At 41.2% G+C, this 20,418-nt stretch overlaps 1 protein-coding gene across 1 annotated transcript in view; it reads right to left on the bottom strand.

Moving 5' to 3' along the window:
- The window catches only part of LOC131666732 (protein unc-13 homolog A-like), a 957,113-nt gene that overhangs the window by 272,548 nt on the left and 664,147 nt on the right, over nucleotides 1-20,418 (bottom strand). The window contains exon 13 of the mRNA XM_058939609.1: nucleotides 207-432. Within this exon, the coding sequence (XP_058795592.1) occupies nucleotides 207-432 (226 nt within the window). The remainder of the gene's footprint in view (nucleotides 1-206; nucleotides 433-20,418) is intronic.

Raw genomic sequence — 20,418 nt, 5'->3', positions numbered from 1 at the left:
GTTCATTTACTTCCACGAAATGTGATTAGAATAAAGAGTTTGCTTTGAACTATATATATATATATATATATATATATAACTTGAAAGTTTAAAAGTAAATGATAAGAAAAAATAATAAATTTTCTTAAATGAAATCATATATATAATTATATATATATAAAATATAAGGTCATATCTATTCAACATAAATAGTTTGTAATACATACCTTGAGAAAGTTGTGAAGTAATAAATGTCTGAATAAGCGTATCTGTAGTTTGAGTATATAAGCTTAAAGCGTAACGTAGACTTTGCAATTCTGAGGACTTTTCGAGAAACGTTTTTTTTAAACCACTTCCTCCAGCGTGAAAATAAGTTTTTATCGTATCTAAAGCCACGTCTAAGACAGCACATTGTTTAGGAGACAAATTCTTTTCAACTTCTTTAGAAATATCCTATGAAATGAAAAAATTATGTTGACCTATTTTAACATGATTGTTATATATCATTCATAAAATAAAATAAAAAAAAATGATGTTTTTATAAAATAGATTTTAAATCTTATGTTAATATTATATATATAAAAATAAAATTCAGTTTTAATTATCCATAATAGTGAATAATAAAATTACAAATACAAATCATTTTATGATTCGCATAGAGTTCTCTATGTGAACTTAATCAAGTTATTACTATTATTATCTATTGGAAGAATATATGTATAACGTTACTTATTATTTATAAAGTATTCTTAAATAAATTTATCGATGTATTTTTGGATAATCGCGTCATTTAGATTTTTTGAATAGGTATATTAAATTTACCTCGCGACATCCGTACCTAAAGATTATTTGAAAATTTACGCTTGTTTAGCATTGATTAACTTATGAAATAATGGATCTATCGCAATATAAGAATTGAGTGTGTCTCATGCTATATTATAATTTTGTATAGTTGAGTATAGTGTCAATGAAAGGGACAGCAGACTGTGACAAGGAAACAAAGGTAGAAACAGATAAATTATGTAGTAAGGGTAGAATCAGCGAATATTCATATAAGCATAAATTAGAGAGAGATAGAGCGAGAACAGATGTGCGAGCAGCTAGCCGTCCGTAAGAGACAGAAACACGTACAGGTCAAGAGATCTTCATCAGCTACAAAAGGTCAAATGCAAACAACCATTATTCTTCTGGTATCTTACTCATAATCGCTTTGAAACCTAGCCGTCTTTATAAAGCTTTCATACAAGTCACAATTTTACCATTTTAACGGTACATTAAAATTTACCACTTATGTTCATTACATCGAATTTGATCTAATACGTATTGCATTTTCATAACTTTCTTCCAATTATGTTGAGTACGTTAACGATAGACTTGCGTACTTAGTTCCATTGTTGAGAAGCATTTCCTTTAGATTTCGTTTCGAAGCATATATAAACAATCTCCATTCTTTAAAAAAATAAATATCTTCATTTATTTCGTTCATAAACCCATAAACATCTAGACAATCAATTAAAATACTTTTTTCGTTTTTCTTGAAATGTTGACAGATTGTTTTTTCTCGATTTATATAAAAGAATGACTTCGTTTCCCATTCAAGCGTTTCGCGATTGTCCAACTCAGGAACCATGTATTCAGAAGCATCTTTAGGAAGCTCCGTACACTTGATAAAATTACTTAAACTTTTTTGGTTAAATAGATTTACAGGTATATTTCGTTCCTTTCTCAATTTCGGAATATATTCTTCTTGATGATCATCTTCATTGAAGCTCTCGAGAGATCTTTGTTCACTGTCAAACAATTCTTCTCTATCAGTTTCTGTAATCGATGAAACTTTATTTATCTATTGACTTGCATCTATTTTTTCGTTAACACGCTCTACTTCTCATACTCTACGTTGCTGGTACAACGGAAGATACTGTTGCGTATCAATCCATCGGATGAGCGTAATGAAACAAGAACATGAAATATTCTCTGAAGTAAAAGTATCATTTTGAGTAGAAAGTTCTTTTTCATAATATTATCTATATATATTTGTACGTTTGCTATTAATTGAATTATGATATTGACTTCATACTTACTGCAAATATAACAAAAAAAATTGTTATCAGCGCTGTAAACGTGACATACAGCATCTTCAGTTTATATAGCTTTATACTTATTACTAGCTAAGTCACCAGCCAATACAAAGCTATAGTCTCTTGATGATGACAAAAGTGGGCCCGCTTGCTTACCTAGATCAACAGCTGATACTGGGCATCCGAAACCATGCATTGTACTCTTTTGATTTATTCTTTCAGCTAACCTAATAATGACGCATAATATTGTCCAGTGATCGTCTGGCCCTTTTCCAAATAGTCGATGTAGATGATTCCATACGCATCCCAGAAAACCGTGGACATAATCTTGCTAGCTGTCTTTACCTTCTTTGGGGCTGGTTCTCCTGCGGTAATCCATTGTTTGGACTATTCTTTCGTTTCAAGAGTGTAGTGGTATACCCATGTTTCGTCTACAATTACGAGTCGACGCCAAAAATCTTTCGGATTACGACGTATGCGTGCCAAAAGAGCCTCAGAGATGACCACGCGGGTTCGTTTTGTTTTCAACAGTGAGCAAACGCGGCACCCATCTTACTGATATTTTTTTCATGCTCAATTTTTCATGCAAAATTGAAATGATTGTACCCTTTGAGATCCCTGTGGCCTCAACTAATTCACGCAATTTTAATCTTCTATCACTCAGCATCATATCGTAAATTTTGTTGACCATTTCGGGCGTACTAACTTCTATGGGCCGTCCTGAATGAGGTTCATCTTTTGTTGTTGTACGGCCGCGTTTAAATTCAGTTGCCCAGTTATAAACAGTCTTAAACACAGGGGCAGACTTGCCATGAACGGCGTTCAACTCAACTGTGATTTCTTTTGGTGTAAGGCCTTTCAAATGAAAATGTTTTATCATCGCTCGAAATTCTGTTTTTTCCATTTTTCAAATAAACCAATTATTGTTCAACCAAGGCTCACAAAAAAGCGACTTAATGAATCGAGCTGAAACTTTGTACGATACTAGTTAGTAGTATTGCTTGCCAAAAACATCATAATTTAAGCGTGACGAGCACCATCTCTTGGATTTTGTAAAGACTTATTGACTCCCCCCCCTCATAATATTTACGTCATCAAGACATTTTCTTAGCACTTCGTGTTAAAGAGCTTTTTAGATATTTTTTTAAGACAAAAACTTAAATTTTCATAAAAAATGTCTTCATAATAGTGTGTAAATGACCCGCAGAAGTTTTGTTATGTCTGTGGTGATTTCGTCCCAACTACACAACGTAAATTCATAACAACGTCTATCAAATTATTGTACAAAGAATATTTTAATAATGAATTGACCAATTTAAATAAAACTTAGGTTCTTAACATGATTTGTGATACGTGCAGAGTAGGTTTAATATGGAAATGGAATAAAATGTTTAATAATGGAATAAAATAGAAAAAAAAGTATATGCTTTTAGGCACTCCCACGGTATGGCGAGAACCAAATAATTACGTTGATGATTGCTATTTTTATTTATAACGCACTGGTAAACAAATCAGTACCTTCAATAGTAAAAATAAACACACTATTAAATATGCAAATATCCAATTTGTTACAAGATTTACTCCTCATACGCCTAAAAGTCTTATTCCTGTTCCAAAAATGAAAGTGGAAGCAGAAGAAGATGATGAAGACGAAAAAGAAGAAGAAGAAGACGAAAGACAAAAAGATACAAAGATAAAATTGAATTTGAAGTTGTTTATAGTAGCAACGAACTGCGCGCATCGTTTGGTAAACCTTGTACGTTTAATCAAGCTGAGTTGAATTACTTAAATCGAGATTAAAGGAGTTCGAAAGAAGTCAATGCTCTTGGTTTCAAGATTGCAAGAAAAATGTGCGCTTTCTCCCGGAATTACTTTTGCTTGATACAAAAATCGTGAGGAAGAATTTCTAAAATATTTTACGGAGACGGAATCATTAACTTTTTGCAACGATTTTTCAGGTATAATGGCTGCTGCAGATCTTAAAACTTATAATCCAGGCGTGTGGAGACGTTTTATAGATTCCTTTACCTGTAGTTTGAAGGCAGCTCTCCTTCATAGTGGAAATATGTATGTGTCCGTTCCTATTGGATATTCTATAGTTTTAGATGAGAAATATGAAAACATGAAACTGCTTCTTGAGAAAATAGATTACAAAAAACATAAATGGAAGATATGCGGTAATTTTAAAGTCATATCCATTCTTCTAGGCCAACAAAGTGGATACACCAAATACCCATGTTTCATCTGCGAGTGAGATAGTAGAGCTGATAAGGAACGCTGGGTAAAAAAAACTGACCTAGTAGGAAGAGTTTGATACCCGGATTCATGAACATCCTTCACGAAGCGTTAATTGATCCAACAAAAATTCTCTTACCTCCACTGCATATAAAATTAGGTTTAATGAAGCAGTTCGTAAAAGCGCTCGATCAATCAAGTACACGTTTTCAGTTTTTACATAAAAAATTTCCAAAACTCAGTGACATAAAAATAAAATAAAAATAAAATGATAAAAAAAAAATTTTTTATTGGACCTCAAATTAAAGTGCTATGTAAAGATGACGATTTCAAGAAAACTATGTCTGTCAAAGAAAAAAATGCCTGGTTTGCATTTCAAAAAGTCATAAATGGTGTCTTAAGAAATAAAAAAGGAAACAATTACAAAGAGCTTGTAATATTAAATTTTTTTAAATTATTACTACATTTGTAATATACATTGTACATTTGCTATATACATAGGTGAAACAAAACGCAGTTTAAAAACTAGAATAAATGAAAATAAAAAATTAATAGAAAACAACATTTTACCAGTTTCATCACATAATTCTAAGAATCTGAATCACAGTTTTGATTGGAATAATACAATAATCCTAGACAGAGAAATTAAAGTAAAAGTAATTATAAAATAAGAATAAAACCAGAAATGTTATACGTAAATAGTCACAGTGGCACAATAAGTAGAAAGAAGATACAAATTTTCTTAGTAAGTAGTATTGGAGAATTAATACAATTTTAAATAGTCTAAACCTGTGAAATTTAACTGTGAAAAATTTGTTAACTATATAGTTTAATGTTTCACAACCAGCAAATGTTAGTTTGTTCATAATAAGATTAATTTGAAATTTTGACGGCAGAAGTATTTATATTTCAGCCCTTTCTAAATCATATATCGTGATACACATACTCGTAATTGACTATAATTTCCACAGTTGACAGTTTCAGTTCACTGAAAGAAAATTTATTTGACAATGTTTAGAAAGTATTTTGAAATTTTGAGTGCAACTATTGTTAATCTTTTGTTTGATATTTTAATAATCTTCATGTATTAATAATTTTGTGTACTTTTATAATAAAGTATTCCTGAAGAGGCCATCAATAAATTGGTGAAACGTTGAATTAAGTTGCAGTGTTGAAGTTTTGATATAGTTAGTTTCTGGGATATTCCTCATACCATTGCTTTATAATTTCGAAATTAAAGATCTTAATGAGAATTTGATTAAGTTAGCTTATACTGATACTTATGATTTCTTTAAAAATATTAACATATGTAGCGCTCAAAAGCAAAATTCTGAAATGTCACCCGATTGTTTATCTTATTGGAATTTTTGTATTTGTTTATATCTGTAGTAACTAGTTTTTACTAGTTTTATATCTGTTGAAAACCGTTTCATGGGGTTCCATAATAGGGTTTTTTCGAATTTTTAGGCAAAGTTATCAGGGTATTCTAAGGTTATGGTGCAGTTTTGATAATAAGTATCGATTCGGTGATCCAAATGACAATAAAATACGTTACATCGATTTTTTAAATGACTCACTCCATTTTCAGGCCTTAATGAAATTGCTGAATCAGTAAACTTAAAATCACGATATCTTGGACAGAGAAGAAGATATTCCAAACTTAAACTTAAGAACGGTTTTAAAGGATAAGAGTACTTCTTTAAGATAGCGTGCTTAGTTCCAAAAAAAATTTATTAAAAATGTTATTGTACCTCAAAAACATCGAAAAACTGTAATTTTCGCACTTTTAGCTTAGGATATTTGAAAAACTTGATGTGATAGAATAATTCTAAGGTCATATTTGAATTCAGTAACCCAAAATCTACCAGAAATAACTAGTCTCATCTCATGAACAAGTTTCACGTCGGGCTGTGTTATATATCCTATTACCGAATTTGAACAATCGCAAAAAGTGTTAAGGTTGAGCAGGAATAAGACAGATTTCACTGAACTAGGATTGTCGATGAATAAATTAGTAATTTATTAGAAGTTTTATTAGAATAAAATTTAACGAGAAGAGTTTTATAAATCATATTTATCACTAATCAAGAATGTAATTTCTAAAATTATATAATCATTTGTTACTACAGTAAGTTAAGGCGTTGAAATTTATTATTATAAAGTTAAAATTAACTGAAATCAATATGAAACTGATTAACTATTACTGAATTAAAAATATATGTGATATATATCCAAAACGCTTAACACTATCAGCACGTTGCATCACAAAGTGCTTATACATCGTGGTAGCATGACACTTTTCTTACAAATGCAAACATTGAGTCGCGGCAACTACCCGACATTTAGCGTTTACGGAGATGGCACAGTTTTCGGTAAGATCATGAGACAAAGTCGTCTCCCTCCAAACTTATGCCAGATTCAAAAATCTCGTAAACTAAAAGTATAAGTAGTATAGTGTACTAAGAGCAGAAGTACTTATGAAGCATCACAGGAGCCTAACGCGCGACAGATTACACAGTCCGACAAGATTTTTGCACAAGCAAACCATACATGGTTCTCCGAAGAATTTTTGGCGCTGAAACCGAATCCGGCCTCAGAATTTCTCCAACACGTCAGAATTTTGAGATATCCTAACCTAAAAGTGCGAAAATAGCGATTTTTGCCTATATTTGAGGTTATGTAATACTACGACATTCTCTATACACCAAAAACTATAAACGACATCTTAAAGTAGCAGTCTAGTCCTTTCAAATGCCGTTGAGTTTGCTCAAATAGCTTATTTTTTCTTTGAGATATTGTATTTTAAAGTTTTTCGATTTCATAAATATTGTACGTCTCAGAACATACTCGTACAGCTTTGAAAGTTTCGACGTCGAATTTTATGTCGAACGACTTCAGTCAACTACTGTTCTGCAAGAAAATTAAGATATATACCATAAACAGGCTAACCTACCTTTAACCTAAATTATATCATTCCCACAAGTCCTTACAACCCTTAAAAACCACCCCTGCCAACCCTCAAAAAGGCTAACCTACCTACGATAAATCTGGGTAGAGCGAGTTTAATCGACTGCTTTTCTATGAGAAACCTAAGATCTCAATCACAGATAGGCTTATCTGTTTTCTCCTTGACGAACTCTATCTCCAGATACTTTTACAACCCTCATAAACCGCCCTACCAACCCCCAAGCAGGCTAACCTACCTAACGCTGGTTAGAATGAGTTTAATCAATTGCTTTTCTATGAGGAACGTAAAATCTCAACCAGATAGGCTTACCTGTTGTCTCCTTGATGTACTCTATCATCAGAAAATCCTACAACCCTCAGAAACCCCCTCTACTAACCCCCAAGCAAACTAACCCACCTAACCCTTGGTAGAGCGAGTTTAATCAACTGCTTTTCTGTAAAAAAATGAATATCTCATTGACATTGTCTCTAATATATCCCTTCTCACGTAGGGGTGGTTTATAAGGGCTGTAAGGGTTCGTGGGGATGACGTAATTTAGGTTGAAGTTGGGTTAGCCTATCCATGGTATATATCTTAATTTTGTTGTAGAATAGTAATTGATTCAAGACGCTTGACACAAAATTCGACGTCGAAACGTTCAAAGCTATATGTTCTGAAAGGTACAATATTTATGAAATGAAAAACTTTGAAATTTAATATCTCAAAGAAATAATAAGCAAACTAAGCAAACTCAACGGCATTTAAAAGGACTAGACTGCTTCTTTAATATGTCGTCTGTAGTTTTTTACGTGTAGATAATGTCGTGGTGCTACATAACCTCAAATATAGGTAAAAATCGCTATTTTCACACTTTTAGATTGAGATATCTCAAAATCCTGACGTGCTGGAGCAATTCAGAGGCCGGATTTGGTTTCAGCGCCAAAAATTCTTTGGGAAAACATATATGGTTTGCTTGTGCAAAAAATTAAGGTATTTTTGTAGGACTGTATTATATTGAACGCGCACGACTGTGCATCTAGACTCATGATTATTTTAGGTAGGCAGAGGGGGATGTGTCATTGCTTGACCAAGAGTAATGCACGTTAATTAATGCGTTTAATCAATAAACGGCGTGAATCATAGCTAGTAGCTATTGTTTTTGTAAGTAGCCTAATTTCTTTACGTATTTTACTTATTTGGAATAAAAATAAATAATTTTTCTATGTGATATCCGTTAGTCATTTCATTCCGCCTTCATAATTATCTTTGTTGCCGAACGAATTAGATATCCAGGACTCCTAACCCGTAACAGATGTTTGTATTAAAGTAAATTAATTTGCTTAGTTAAAACAGTAAAGGAACAGTAATATTGTTTTAGCTCTTTAGCTGTTCTATACATTGTATATATGAGTTTATTTATCTTCTCTTGGCTAGCAGAAATATCACGTAAGTTTTGTACATGTATTACAGAAACCATCAGCTACCAGTAGATATGATTGCAGAAAAGTGTACAAAACTTACCAATCGTAGTATTCTTTCGAGAAGTTGATCAAAAGTTACCTGGTCCAAGGAAGTCTATACCTCTTTTAATTTCTTCACGTTGTATATACATTAGAATTAATTTATAAAAATCACTGTGAAATACCTTATAAGTATCCACCTGATGAAACAACGATTTTTTTTTCCAGTTATAATGACATTAGTTTGTAATGAATACATTATTGGTGGACGAACTTTAGTAACAATTTTCATTTACAACGCAAAACAGGCAATCGCTTCATAAAAAATATATTTAAACGTATAATAGCATATATTATTTACACTACCCATCAATCACTCTTACCATACTTACAGCAAAATCAGGCAAACTTGAAAGTTTTGTATCTCAGTCGGAAATTATCGTATCAAAAAAAAACCAAGTGGATTTTGAAGGTTGTTGTTATAATTTCCATTTAACATATAAAGAAAGTTAAAGAAATAAAAAATGGATTTAAAAATTTTCGATTTTTTTCACTTCAATTCAAATTGATGTCAAATTAGAACTAATAATAGGACAAATATACTAACAAAGATCAAGAGCGAATCTTTTTTCCTCTTGTAATGCGGTACATTACAAAGGCCTTTCCTGGGTGCTGCATTATTTGCAACACCTCGGAAAGGCCATCCCCGTCCCTTGCCGCCCCGTGACCGGTTGAATAAAATAAAGATAAACGCGCCCTATATAAAACAATTACCCCTTTTTATGTCCGAACAACCACGCCGGAGATATGGGCAAAACAAACTCGTCAAACGCGATCCGACGGACACTCAAAGAGCAGACAGGAAAAAGGAACGCACCACGGAAAAACTCACTCACACACACTCCCGACCACGTGTTGCCGACCGGCGAAAGAAAAATGGAAAACTTGACTGGGAAATGCAACGGAAATGCATGTTGATGACACATGCAGATCCGTTACATTCCCAGACACCAACACTAACACTCACGAGGCACTGACACTCCTGGGGCGAGCAGAAAATCGCCGATGAAGTGGCAGCCGGCAATCAGCTGTGTCGGGCTGCCGAACACCATCGGCGACATCCTGACCGCCACACACAAGAATAACAGCAACCACGCACACAAACACCCGGGAGAACATCACTGAACCGACACGGGAGCGCCCCAGGAGGCGCTCCAACAACCGCCACAAGGACACGAGAGGTACGCGCTAGAAACTGAGCGGCCATCTTGAAGCGCCGAGACAGACTGAGAGCGAGCAAGCGAGACAGAGCGAGCGAAGTAGACTAAGCAAGAGCGAGCGAGACAGACTGAGACAGAGCGAGCGAGACAGAGCGAGCGAGACAGACGATACGAAATGATAGATAGAATAATATGCAAATACGAAGATGAGGGCGCTACAAATGAAACGACGTATATTATATACGTATTTATGACACATTAAAATTAAAATTATAATTGGAAAAGAATGAGCGTGGAATAAATACCGAATTGTAAAATTCGCCCGCGACCGACACCCCTATTATGATAGCGAGCGACAACTACCCCCTTTAGGTTTAAATAATAATTTAACTGACCGAATTCGAACCTCTGACAAAATTCGCTAGTGACGTCACGACCAATGAGCAAATTAGAATAAAATTTGATTTCCGTCCGGATAGATAAATATATAAGAGTAGGGGTAGATCTTTTCCAACAACTAATGATAGCTACCTTAGTGGGGGGGAGAGAGGGTAAATAACGACGAAAGTATGAGAGTTAAGGAGGGGGCTGTATCCTTCTAATTTACATACGGACCAATAATAAAATATTCGGAGGGCGCTACCGATATCCGAATTAGCATACCGACCAATAATAACATTTCTTCTCGGAAAGAGGAGAAGAAAAGCGATCTTTGACCGCGAGAAGCCGATTCTCGTCCATTTTGCCACTGGATCTCTAGATAGAAGGAGCCTCTATCAGCTAATCTCGCTGCAGAATTACTAGCGCTAGACGCCTTCCATTTTCTTTTGCCAATTTTGTTCGCCAAAACCGCAAGGAAAGATTGTAAGTAGGCAAAGTGCTATTCACTTTTATTTAATCGCGGAGTGCGGGAATAAATCTCTCAGTGCTGTAGGTCGTCGCGACGCGTGGATCCGTCGACGCCGGTGCCTATCGAATCGCGCTGACCTGTCCGCCATTCCGTAGATCTGTAGTGTTAGGTTTTACGAAAGAAAGATTGTGATTTAGGATTCGCGCTGACCTTTCGTTAACTATTTATTACGAACGTAGGTTTAACCGAATAAAATTGTCTTGATTATTTAGTTGTGTTGATCTTCCCGCCATTTCGCAAACCGGACGTGAGCGTTAGGATTAACCAATGAAAATTGTGATTTAGGATATTCGCGCTGACCTTTCGCTGACAAATTGCCGCGAACGTAGAATTAGCCAAATAAACTCACCCTGCCTATTTAATCGTGCTGACCTTTCCGCCATTTCCTAGATCTAACGTACGTGTTAGGTTTATACGAATTAGAAGCAGTGGTTGAGTTATTCGCGCTGACCTTTCGCTGACAAGTTATTACGAGAGTAGGATTAGCCGAATAGGATTACCGTGCTGACCTTTCCGCCATTTCATAAACCGAGCGTGAGCGGTAAGATCAGACAAAAGAAATTCGCGATTGAGTCATTTGCGCTGACCCTCCCTCCATCTTTGTTAATCGAAGACCGACCGGAAAATTATTAACATTCCGATTAATTTGTATCCTTACGGATTTATGAGTATTCAGAATTTTACCGACCATATTCACTCCGATCTCTTATGTGTGAATTATTAATACATCAATAAAGTGATTAATTATCTTTATATATAAAATTTACTTTGATATCCTACCTCGACTGCATGCTAGTGATTTTCAGCCGCGAGCGGTTATAATCGAGTATCACTGATTCGCTATATTTTCGGGTCACACGATAGGTAACTTACGCGCGGATTCGAACGTACTCACGACCTGAATTAAGGAGCCATCACCTGAGCTGCCGGCATACCCTAATCAAGGAGACGTAGAGAAGGAGAGTTGGACACCAAGGCCTGAAGTGAGGATACCATGCGTATCCCCGGTCTGCCCACCCTGCGCAGTCGCCGTTAAGCAGACCGGGATACGCGACAACCTTACTGGCCTTACCCCCGACGATCGCCGTAGTTAGCCGATGGTCTGGCGCCCTAAATAATTGGGGGTAGAGCCAAACAGGCCTTGTGGCGGAAGAAACTCGGAGCGCGGTTAAAACCCCCAAAATTTCCTGCCACACTCTATAAAGAACACCTGCGAATTTTAGTGCGACCATTTTTACTGAAGTTACAGTTATTTTCGTAAAAAAATAGCCTTCTGTTTGAATCTATCATTACTTTGAGTTCTATTGGTTTTAGGAAAAAATGTCATAAAAAAAAACTTTGTGTGATGCCCCAAAATACGGAAATAAAGTTAAAATAAAGAGATGGAAAATTTTTTTTTCGTTTTCTTAACATATAAAAAACATAAAAACTTATCTATTTTCTAAAATATTTGGTTTTAAAATATTGAGGGCTACAGTAAATCACAAGAAAGAGTAACGTTATTAAGTTGTTTATTTTTAACAGTGTTAAAAAATTATTTAACAAAAAATTTCAATAAATAATTAATAAATAAATAATTAATAGATAATGCAACGGTAGTCGATTCAATTAATCGAACCGTTCGCGATTCTGAATTTCGTGCGTTAGTTCTAAGAATTGAGAGAGAGAGGGGGCGCGCGATCTTTAAAATTGGCAGTTACGTCTCAGCTGTTGATACGTGTGGATACCGCCGTATTTTGTTTGCACTGTTTTCTCGCCGAGTGATATTTTTACCAGGAGTAATTACACGCGCGAGTGCAACAACGTGATCGGCAGATTACAGCATCACGGGAGCAGTATTTGCAGCATTTGCAGCTGATAGGCGGCACGAGACAGCGCAGCTGAGATAACAGTTCCGGAGGCAGTTGATACATTTTATTGGCATCAACAATTACGGCTGATCACCGTAATTGCACCACAGGGTAGGTGCACCTCCCATTATTATCGCGTGTCAAAATATAGTTATTATTTTGTTTAGCCGCGTTAGCGTTAATAATTTTGTATTCGCGCCGAGCGTTAGATCGCGCCAAATTTCGTATCTTCTCTCTCTCTCTCTCTTTCCCACGGAAAATTATTTAATTGTAAATCCTATTCGCGTGCGTCAGTCTTTCGGCCCGACAAAGACTGTAGTAATTTTTATTAATAAAATCTACTAAAATTATTCGCCGATTTCGTCATATGATTTCTCCTGGTAGATTAAACAATTGAAATAGGTTTAAGTTTTAATCCGATCATAGCTAGGGGATTAAGTGTATTAGGAGCAAAGTCGATTACACTTGAAACTCATCGTGTGTCACAAGGCACGTGACTTAAGGTGAGTTCAACTCTGCTTGATCGAAGACAACCAAGTTAAGTCGGCTGACGTTAAGGCGAATACACGTATTAACATACGTGTTAACGGAGCGGCGGTTTGCTCTGCATCGTGGGAGTTTGCTCTTATATAAATTTCCCATTTTTGCAGGTTTATCCCCCCGTTACATGGCGCCCAACTGGTATTAAGACCCGTGTCGTGCGAATAGGATTGTGCGTCGAAGGTAATCGACGCACGAGAGAGAGAGACGATTGCGCGAGCGCTTAGGAAGGTTTGAGCGGGTGATAGCGCGAGATAGTGAGCGGTACGCCCTCTGCTGGGGAAAAAACGAAACCACTTCGAACCTTTAGCTAAAAATTGTTAAGAATATTGTAATAAGGGCCGAAAGCGATAATTATTGATAGGTCGAAGTGATTTCAGGTCGTACGGGATAATCAGGTGTTAACCAATTTCAGCCACAGTTTGGTGGATAAAGGGGGGTTGGTGGCACCTGATCGACGATAAAGGCAGAGAGCGCGACCCAAGCGTGCAGTTCAATTATTAGCCAGGCGGAGCAAGCAAACAGCAGGCTCCGACCTTAGGTAGGATATTTTTTATAATATTTATAGAAAGTTTGCGGAACTGCACGCGCTCATAATCTCGCGAATTTGAGCCTTATAAAAGGAGGCAATAAGGGTAGTTACACTAAATAGTGTATACCCCGCTCATACCTTGGGTGATAGGAAGCGGTAGTGGTCGATTAGGCCGAAAATTTTAAACCTCAACCGCATCCTACACCCGTGCGGAGGCAAGATGGCTCTGTTGTCAGCTCAAATCGACAATTGGGCATTAGAGCTGACCTCCGCACAGCGCGAACACTATTTAGCGGATTTGGAGCTGCGCAAGGATGGAAGTGTCATCCAACAGGCGGCTAGGCTTGGGAGATGGTTGCTGGGTGAGTACACCGCCACAGATTTCCAAGAGACCACGCACAGCAAAGAGGTAGCGGGGCGCAGGAGGCGATCCCGACAGGCGTGGCTCGACACAGTCTGTGACGAGTTGGAAAACTCCACCACGGAGGATAACAGCAACCACCCCCTCAGGATCATCAATAGGGAGGGAGTGTCATTGACTGACATGTCAAGGACATTCACCTGCCCGGATGAAGACTCTGAGGGTGAAGCCAGCCGCCATGAAGAAGATGAACTCGTCCAAAAGGCCCTCCATACGCAAGAACAGAAGGAGGGGGAAAGGAGGCGGAGCAATCCGGATCTCAGGTCGCAGGAAACCTGCACCCGGAAGGAGCCTCAGGAAGAATTGTCCTTGAGAGAAGCCTTCCGAGAAATAGAGTACCTGAAGGAAGGAGTCGACCGTAACCACAAACTGGTAGGTCGAATCCTGGAGACCCTACAGACTCTGCAGGGAATACAGGTGTGTGCGGAGCGCGAGGCGCAGGATATGCGTCTGCGAATACGAGAGCTGGAAGAGACAATGCAGGATATGGCCAATGCAAGTCGTTCTTCTCTGCGCGACTCGGTTCAACCACGTTCCGCACGTAATGTGGACTTCCAGGACACATACACCTGTCACTACGACTCTGGGATCCCGGGAAGCACACCGGCTCCTCCAAGACCACAACCCAGAAGGAGGGAAGTCACCCCACCGGAAGTCCTCCAAAGAAGAGGAGATGAAGAGGATCCGGAAGTTTATGGGAGATCCGCACCCGTTCGACAGAGGAGTCGAAGCGGATCATCTGGCACCGGACATCAAATATCCTCAGGGCTCTCCACAACCCGAGATGTTGGGAAAATCGTCCGCGGATGGAAATTGAGGTTTGCGGGCAGTAGGGCACAGAGCGTAGATACGTTTCTGTCAAGGTTGGAAGATCTGCGCGTAGGTGCAGGGTTAACTGATGACGAAGTACTTTGTTCCGTATCAGAGATCCTCGAAGGTAACGCGAGGACCTGGTACGATAATAACAAGTACCAGTGGCTCAGTTATGCAGAGTTCGTCGCGGACGCCCGGGACTGGTTCGGCACAAGTACGCAACAGCAGCAAAGGCTATTGCAGGAAGCTCAGAACCGGTTCCAGGGCGAGGACGAACTAGTGCGAGACTACGTGTCCAACCTGGTGGCTCTTGTCAATAGACTAGAACCACCCATGCCCTTGGAGAGGTTATTAGACTTACTCCATGCAAACCTCCTTCCAAACATCCAAATTCAGCTGCGTCGGAGCGAGATGAAGTCGATACGCGAATTCAACAGGAGGGCGACCGAAGTACAGAACACCTTATCTTACGGTCGTCGTCCACGTGTATTCGCTGACCCCAATTCGACGATCTTCCCTCAGCACGCCTACCAGCCGAGCAAAAGAACGGCTGGTAGTAAATCCCAAACCGCTGCAATGGCCAGCGAAGGGAAAGAGCGTGCGAAGAAGGAGGGAGATCCGCAGCGCGGACAGGGAGTGGAGAACCCTGCCAGGAGGCCTACCGAACAAGCGTCGGTATCGGCTACGCAAGCTCCCACTTCTGATAAGAAGATGGAAGAGCGTCTGGAGGGCATCGAGCGGATGTTACGCAAGCTGGCCACTGACAAGCAAGGCAGCCCTCCAGAACTGCGTAAGAGCCGATGGCGTGGGGGAAGGAAAAATTCCCCTTCTCCTAGGTCTCCTGGTGAGCGGCGAGATGGTCAGAGGCGGAAGATCGACTTCACCAAGCCTCTCCAGTGTTCCGCTTGTGGCAAGCTGGGATTCAGTCGCAAGTTCTGCCCAGATTGCAACAAGGGAAACGGCAAGGAGAGCGAAGAGAAGAGGTCATCTTCGCGCCTCCACTAGATTCGACCTCTCGCCGCGGGTCGCCGATGGGAAACAGTAAATTGTCGGCGACCCAGGGATCCAAACAGGTCCTGGAAGGGCATCAAGAGAGTCCAGGACCTAACAGTACGTTAGAGCAGAAGGCGATCGAACCCGATGCCAGCCCTCGGCAGAATAGAGCAGTGGTCATTCTGGAAGGACCAGATGGCCATATACAGATTGTGGAGGAGGGGGAAGACTCCAGGGAGAGCCCCTCCACGCAAAAAGCTCCTCTGCCGAAGGGATCCACGAGTAGGAGCCAGCCCACCGTTGTCGCGGCCGCGGAAGGAAAAAAGCCGCTGAAAGGCACGATGAAAGGAGGCAGAGATGGGACTCGTGGATATGACCCAGAGGATGAGACCAGGTGGTGGTTGCGGGTAGACATAGGTGACTTTAAAATTAGAGCACTCTATGATACCGGCGCCTCATCCACGGTCATGGGTCAATTGGGGCTGAGATTGGCGTCGGAGATGGGACTCGGATTGAATGTGACCAGGGCGGGCGATGCAAGGCTTGCTGATGGACGCCCGTGCCCTATAATTGGTCACGTGATGTTCCCTTTTAAAGTAGGGGGAATCACGAAGGCAATCAGAGTCGCCATTACGCCGCTGCTCACAGATGACTGCTATGTAGGCGCGAACTTTATAAGAGAGTTCCGCGCAGTTTTGGATCCCGATGAGGATGAATTATGGCTTAAGGACGCCCAAGTGAAAGTACCAATGGAAGTGGCTGGAATTGATGGTACAGCATTTCTCGCACCGGTAGGACTATGGGAAGCCACGGAGTCACAGCTTGAAGAAATTGAAGACCTCGTCAGAAGATTGATTCCTGACGGGGGTCAGGATTTAGGTTGTGCCGTGGGGGTTGAGCATGAAATAGATGTTGGTAATGCTCGACCCATCAAACAGAAGTACTACCCAGTCTCAGATAGAGTGCGAGAGGAAATGCACACGCTGGTCAAAGATATGCTGGAAAAGGATGTTATCGAACCAGCGACCAGCGGATGGTCAAGTCCAGTAGTGATGGTAAAGAAGGCAGATGGAAAATATAGGTTTTGTGTGAACTATCAAAAGGTAAATGCAATTACCAAACCTGATGCCTATCCTTTACCATATATGAACGACATCCTAAGACGAATAAGGGATGCCAAGTTCATATCTACTTTGGACTTGAGCAGTGCGTACCATCAAATTCCCTTAAAGGAAGAATCGCGTCCAATATCAGCGTTTACAGTTCCTGGATTAGGGCACTTTCAATTTAAGAGAATGCCCTTCGGACTGTCATACGCAGGAGCGACCTTCCAGAGGTTGATGGACAAGGTAATAGGCCCGGATATGGATCCATTCGCTTTTGCCTACCTTGACGACGTAATCGTGGTTTCGTCGTCCTTTGAGGAGCATAAGCGGCACCTAGAAAGGGTATTAAAAAGAATTCTAGGTGCGGGCCTAACCATCAACAAAGAGAAAAGTCACTTCTGTCAGACGGAAGTCAGGTACTTGGGAGTTCTTGTGAACCAGGACGGAGTAAGACCAGATCCCGAGAAGATACGCCCGATATTAGAATATCCAACACCCCGGACTGTCAAACAGGTGAAGCGATTCATGGGAATGACCTCGTGGTATAGACGTTTTATACCCGACTTTGCCATGATCGCTGAACCTATAAACCGCCTGACAAAGAAGAATGTACGTTTCTCTTGGGAGGAGGAGCAAGAGCGAGCTTTCACGAGATTGCAGGAGGCGATGACTTCCGCCCCAATATTGCAATCGCCCGATCCGAACGGTCAGTTTGTACTGCAAACTGATGCTAGTGACAGTGGGATCGGGGCAGTTCTCGCACAGGATGTCGATGGAGTGGAGCGCGTAATAGAATACGCCAGCCGATCACTCAACAGTGCTGAGAGAAATTATACGGTCTCCGAGAAAGAGTGCTTGGCAGTAGTATGGGCCATTGGAAAGTTCCGGCCGTATATTGAAGGGCATCACTTCAGGGTCGTCACCGATCATAGTTGCCTGAAATGGCTCCACAATATGAGAAACCCCACTGGAAGATTAGCGCGATGGGCGCTAGCATTGCAAGGTAATGTCTTCGATATCGAATATCGAAGGGGGGATCTCAATGTGGTGCCAGACGCTTTATCTAGGGCCTATGAGGAGGAGGGGATTGAAGTGAGTGCTATAAATAGTCGGCCGGAGACCACTGACGCCTGGTATTTGCAACAATACCAGGAAGTATGCCAGGATCCACACTCTTACCCCACTTGGAAGGTGGTGGGAGGGAGACTGTATCATTATCAGCCTGATGAGGATGGTGAAGGGTCCATCGACAACGATGAAGCGTGGAAGCTTGCGGTACCTAGGGAGAAAAGGTACCAGGTGCTCCAAGAAGTCCATGATGCTCCTACAGCAGGACATCAAGGACGAGAGCGTACGTTCTCCAGGGCTAGGCACTTGTACTACTGGCCTAAAATGTATGATCAGGTCAGGGAGTACGTAAAGAGTTGCCCGGTATGTCAGCAGTGCAAGGTGGAACAAAGAGCACCTTGCGGGCTGATGGGTCGTAGACAAGTGTCACGACCCTGGCAGGTGGTGGCCGGTGATATCACTGGTCCGTTTCCTAAAAGCTCTCGAGGTTTTGAGTATATCTTAGTCTTTATAGATTTGTTTACTCGCTGGGTAGAGTGTGTTGCGATACGCAAGGCCAATGGGAAGACAATCGCAAGGGAATTGCACGAGAGGATTGTCACTAGGTTTGGTGCGCCAGAAGTATTCTTATCGGATAATGGAACCGAGTTTAAGAATCAGGAGGTTGATTCATACCTCCAGATGAATGGCATCCAGCGCGCCTTAACTCCCGTGTATCATCCCCAAGCGAATCCCACAGAGCGAGTAAACAGGACACTCAAAACCATGATCACGTCTTATGTAAGCCGTGATCACAAGAGCTGGGATGAACACCTGTCAGAGTTCAACTTCGCGTTGAACTCGGCAACTCATAGCGCCACCGGATATAGTCCTGCGATGCTCATGTTTGGGCGTCAGCCGGTACCTCCTTTGACGTTCAGAAGAACCCAAGATCAGCAGGCCCTTGAATGTTCGGAGGGTCAGGCTGTGGAAGATTGGGCTGAACATATGGAGAAGCTTCCTAATTTGTGGGAGAGAGCTAACTCCAAGTCAAAGGAGGAAGCTGCGCGTCAGGCGGCTTATTATGACCGGAAGAGACGGCAACCCGAGTTTAAGGTCGGAGATTGGGTTTGGAAGAGGAACAGGATTCTATCTTCAGCTGCTCAAGGTATTTCAGCTAAATTAGCGCCGAAATATGCCGGCCCGTACGTGATTGAAGAGGTTTGTGGTTCCAACACGTACAGGCTAGGTAATCAGCTGGAGATCTTGTCTGAGCTCTTCCATGCCAAAGACCTTAAACCATATTACGGTCCGGGTGAGGATGAGGAAAGCGAGGAGGTCATCGAACCTCGCGAGCCGCCAGAAGAACTGCCGTCGGAGGATGCGAACGACTCCGCGAATGCGCGCGAAAATCCGGGAGGGGATTTAGCAGATAGCGAGCGGGTCCAGTTGGCAGCCCCCACGGTTGTAGATAAAGTTCCCACCGAGACGTCGGAGTTACCAGTATCTGCCCCAACTAAGAGAGGTCGAGGTCGACCTCGAAAGGTTCCAGAGGCGGTCACCGGTCCAGCGAGGGGCAACAACTCTCCCGTGAAGGTGACTAGAGGGAGAGGTAGGCCTCGAAGGACCGTGCCCGTCGTACAAAGGACGGTTGGGCCGATAAAACCGAGCGGTAACCGACGAGGGCCAGGACGTTCCCACAAAGAATCGCGAGGGAGCGTATAACTCGGTGGGATGCGGCTATTATTAGGATTGTTTCTTCGCGCAGGGAGATTCATCCGAAATTTGTTGTTTTTTGGATGTTTCAGATGGACCGGAGAATCGTCATCGAAGAGGCGACCTTCGAGGTGGTCACGCAGATGTTGTTGGATCTGCAACTGGGCTCTGATGCGACGCAGCTAATTGAAGATCTGCGGAGCTTCGCCAGGGTCCAGTTGGAAGGGACCACCCGAAGGGAGCGGCGCAATGCCTCGGTGGCAGAGGTTCTCCGGGATTCGTCGTGGGTCGCCCCGAAGAAGGCTTCTCGGGACGCTTCGACACAGACCGAGGACCAGGACAGTGTCGAACGTCCCAAGTCTACAGTGGACCAGGGGGTGCAGACCCTCAAGTCCGGCGTAACCCTTACGTTGGACAGTGCGAGCCAATGCCCAGGACCCAGGGAAACCTGTGGGGCCTCGCACTGGGTCTGCAATCATCCCCGGATCCCTGAGCAGCCTACTCTCCTCCTCGACTTCAGACACGTGCGTCTGGGGATCAACGAGGTGGGGAGTGCCTGGCGGTTCGCTCA

This window comes from Phymastichus coffea, unplaced genomic scaffold (assembly GCF_024137745.1).
Source record: "Phymastichus coffea isolate CEN01 unplaced genomic scaffold, Cenicafe_Pcof_1.1 PCOF00004, whole genome shotgun sequence".
Taxonomy (NCBI): Eukaryota; Metazoa; Arthropoda; class Insecta; order Hymenoptera; family Eulophidae; genus Phymastichus; species Phymastichus coffea.
Note: the sequence above shows the minus strand (reverse complement) of the source record. Positions and strands in the feature narration are given on the sequence as shown.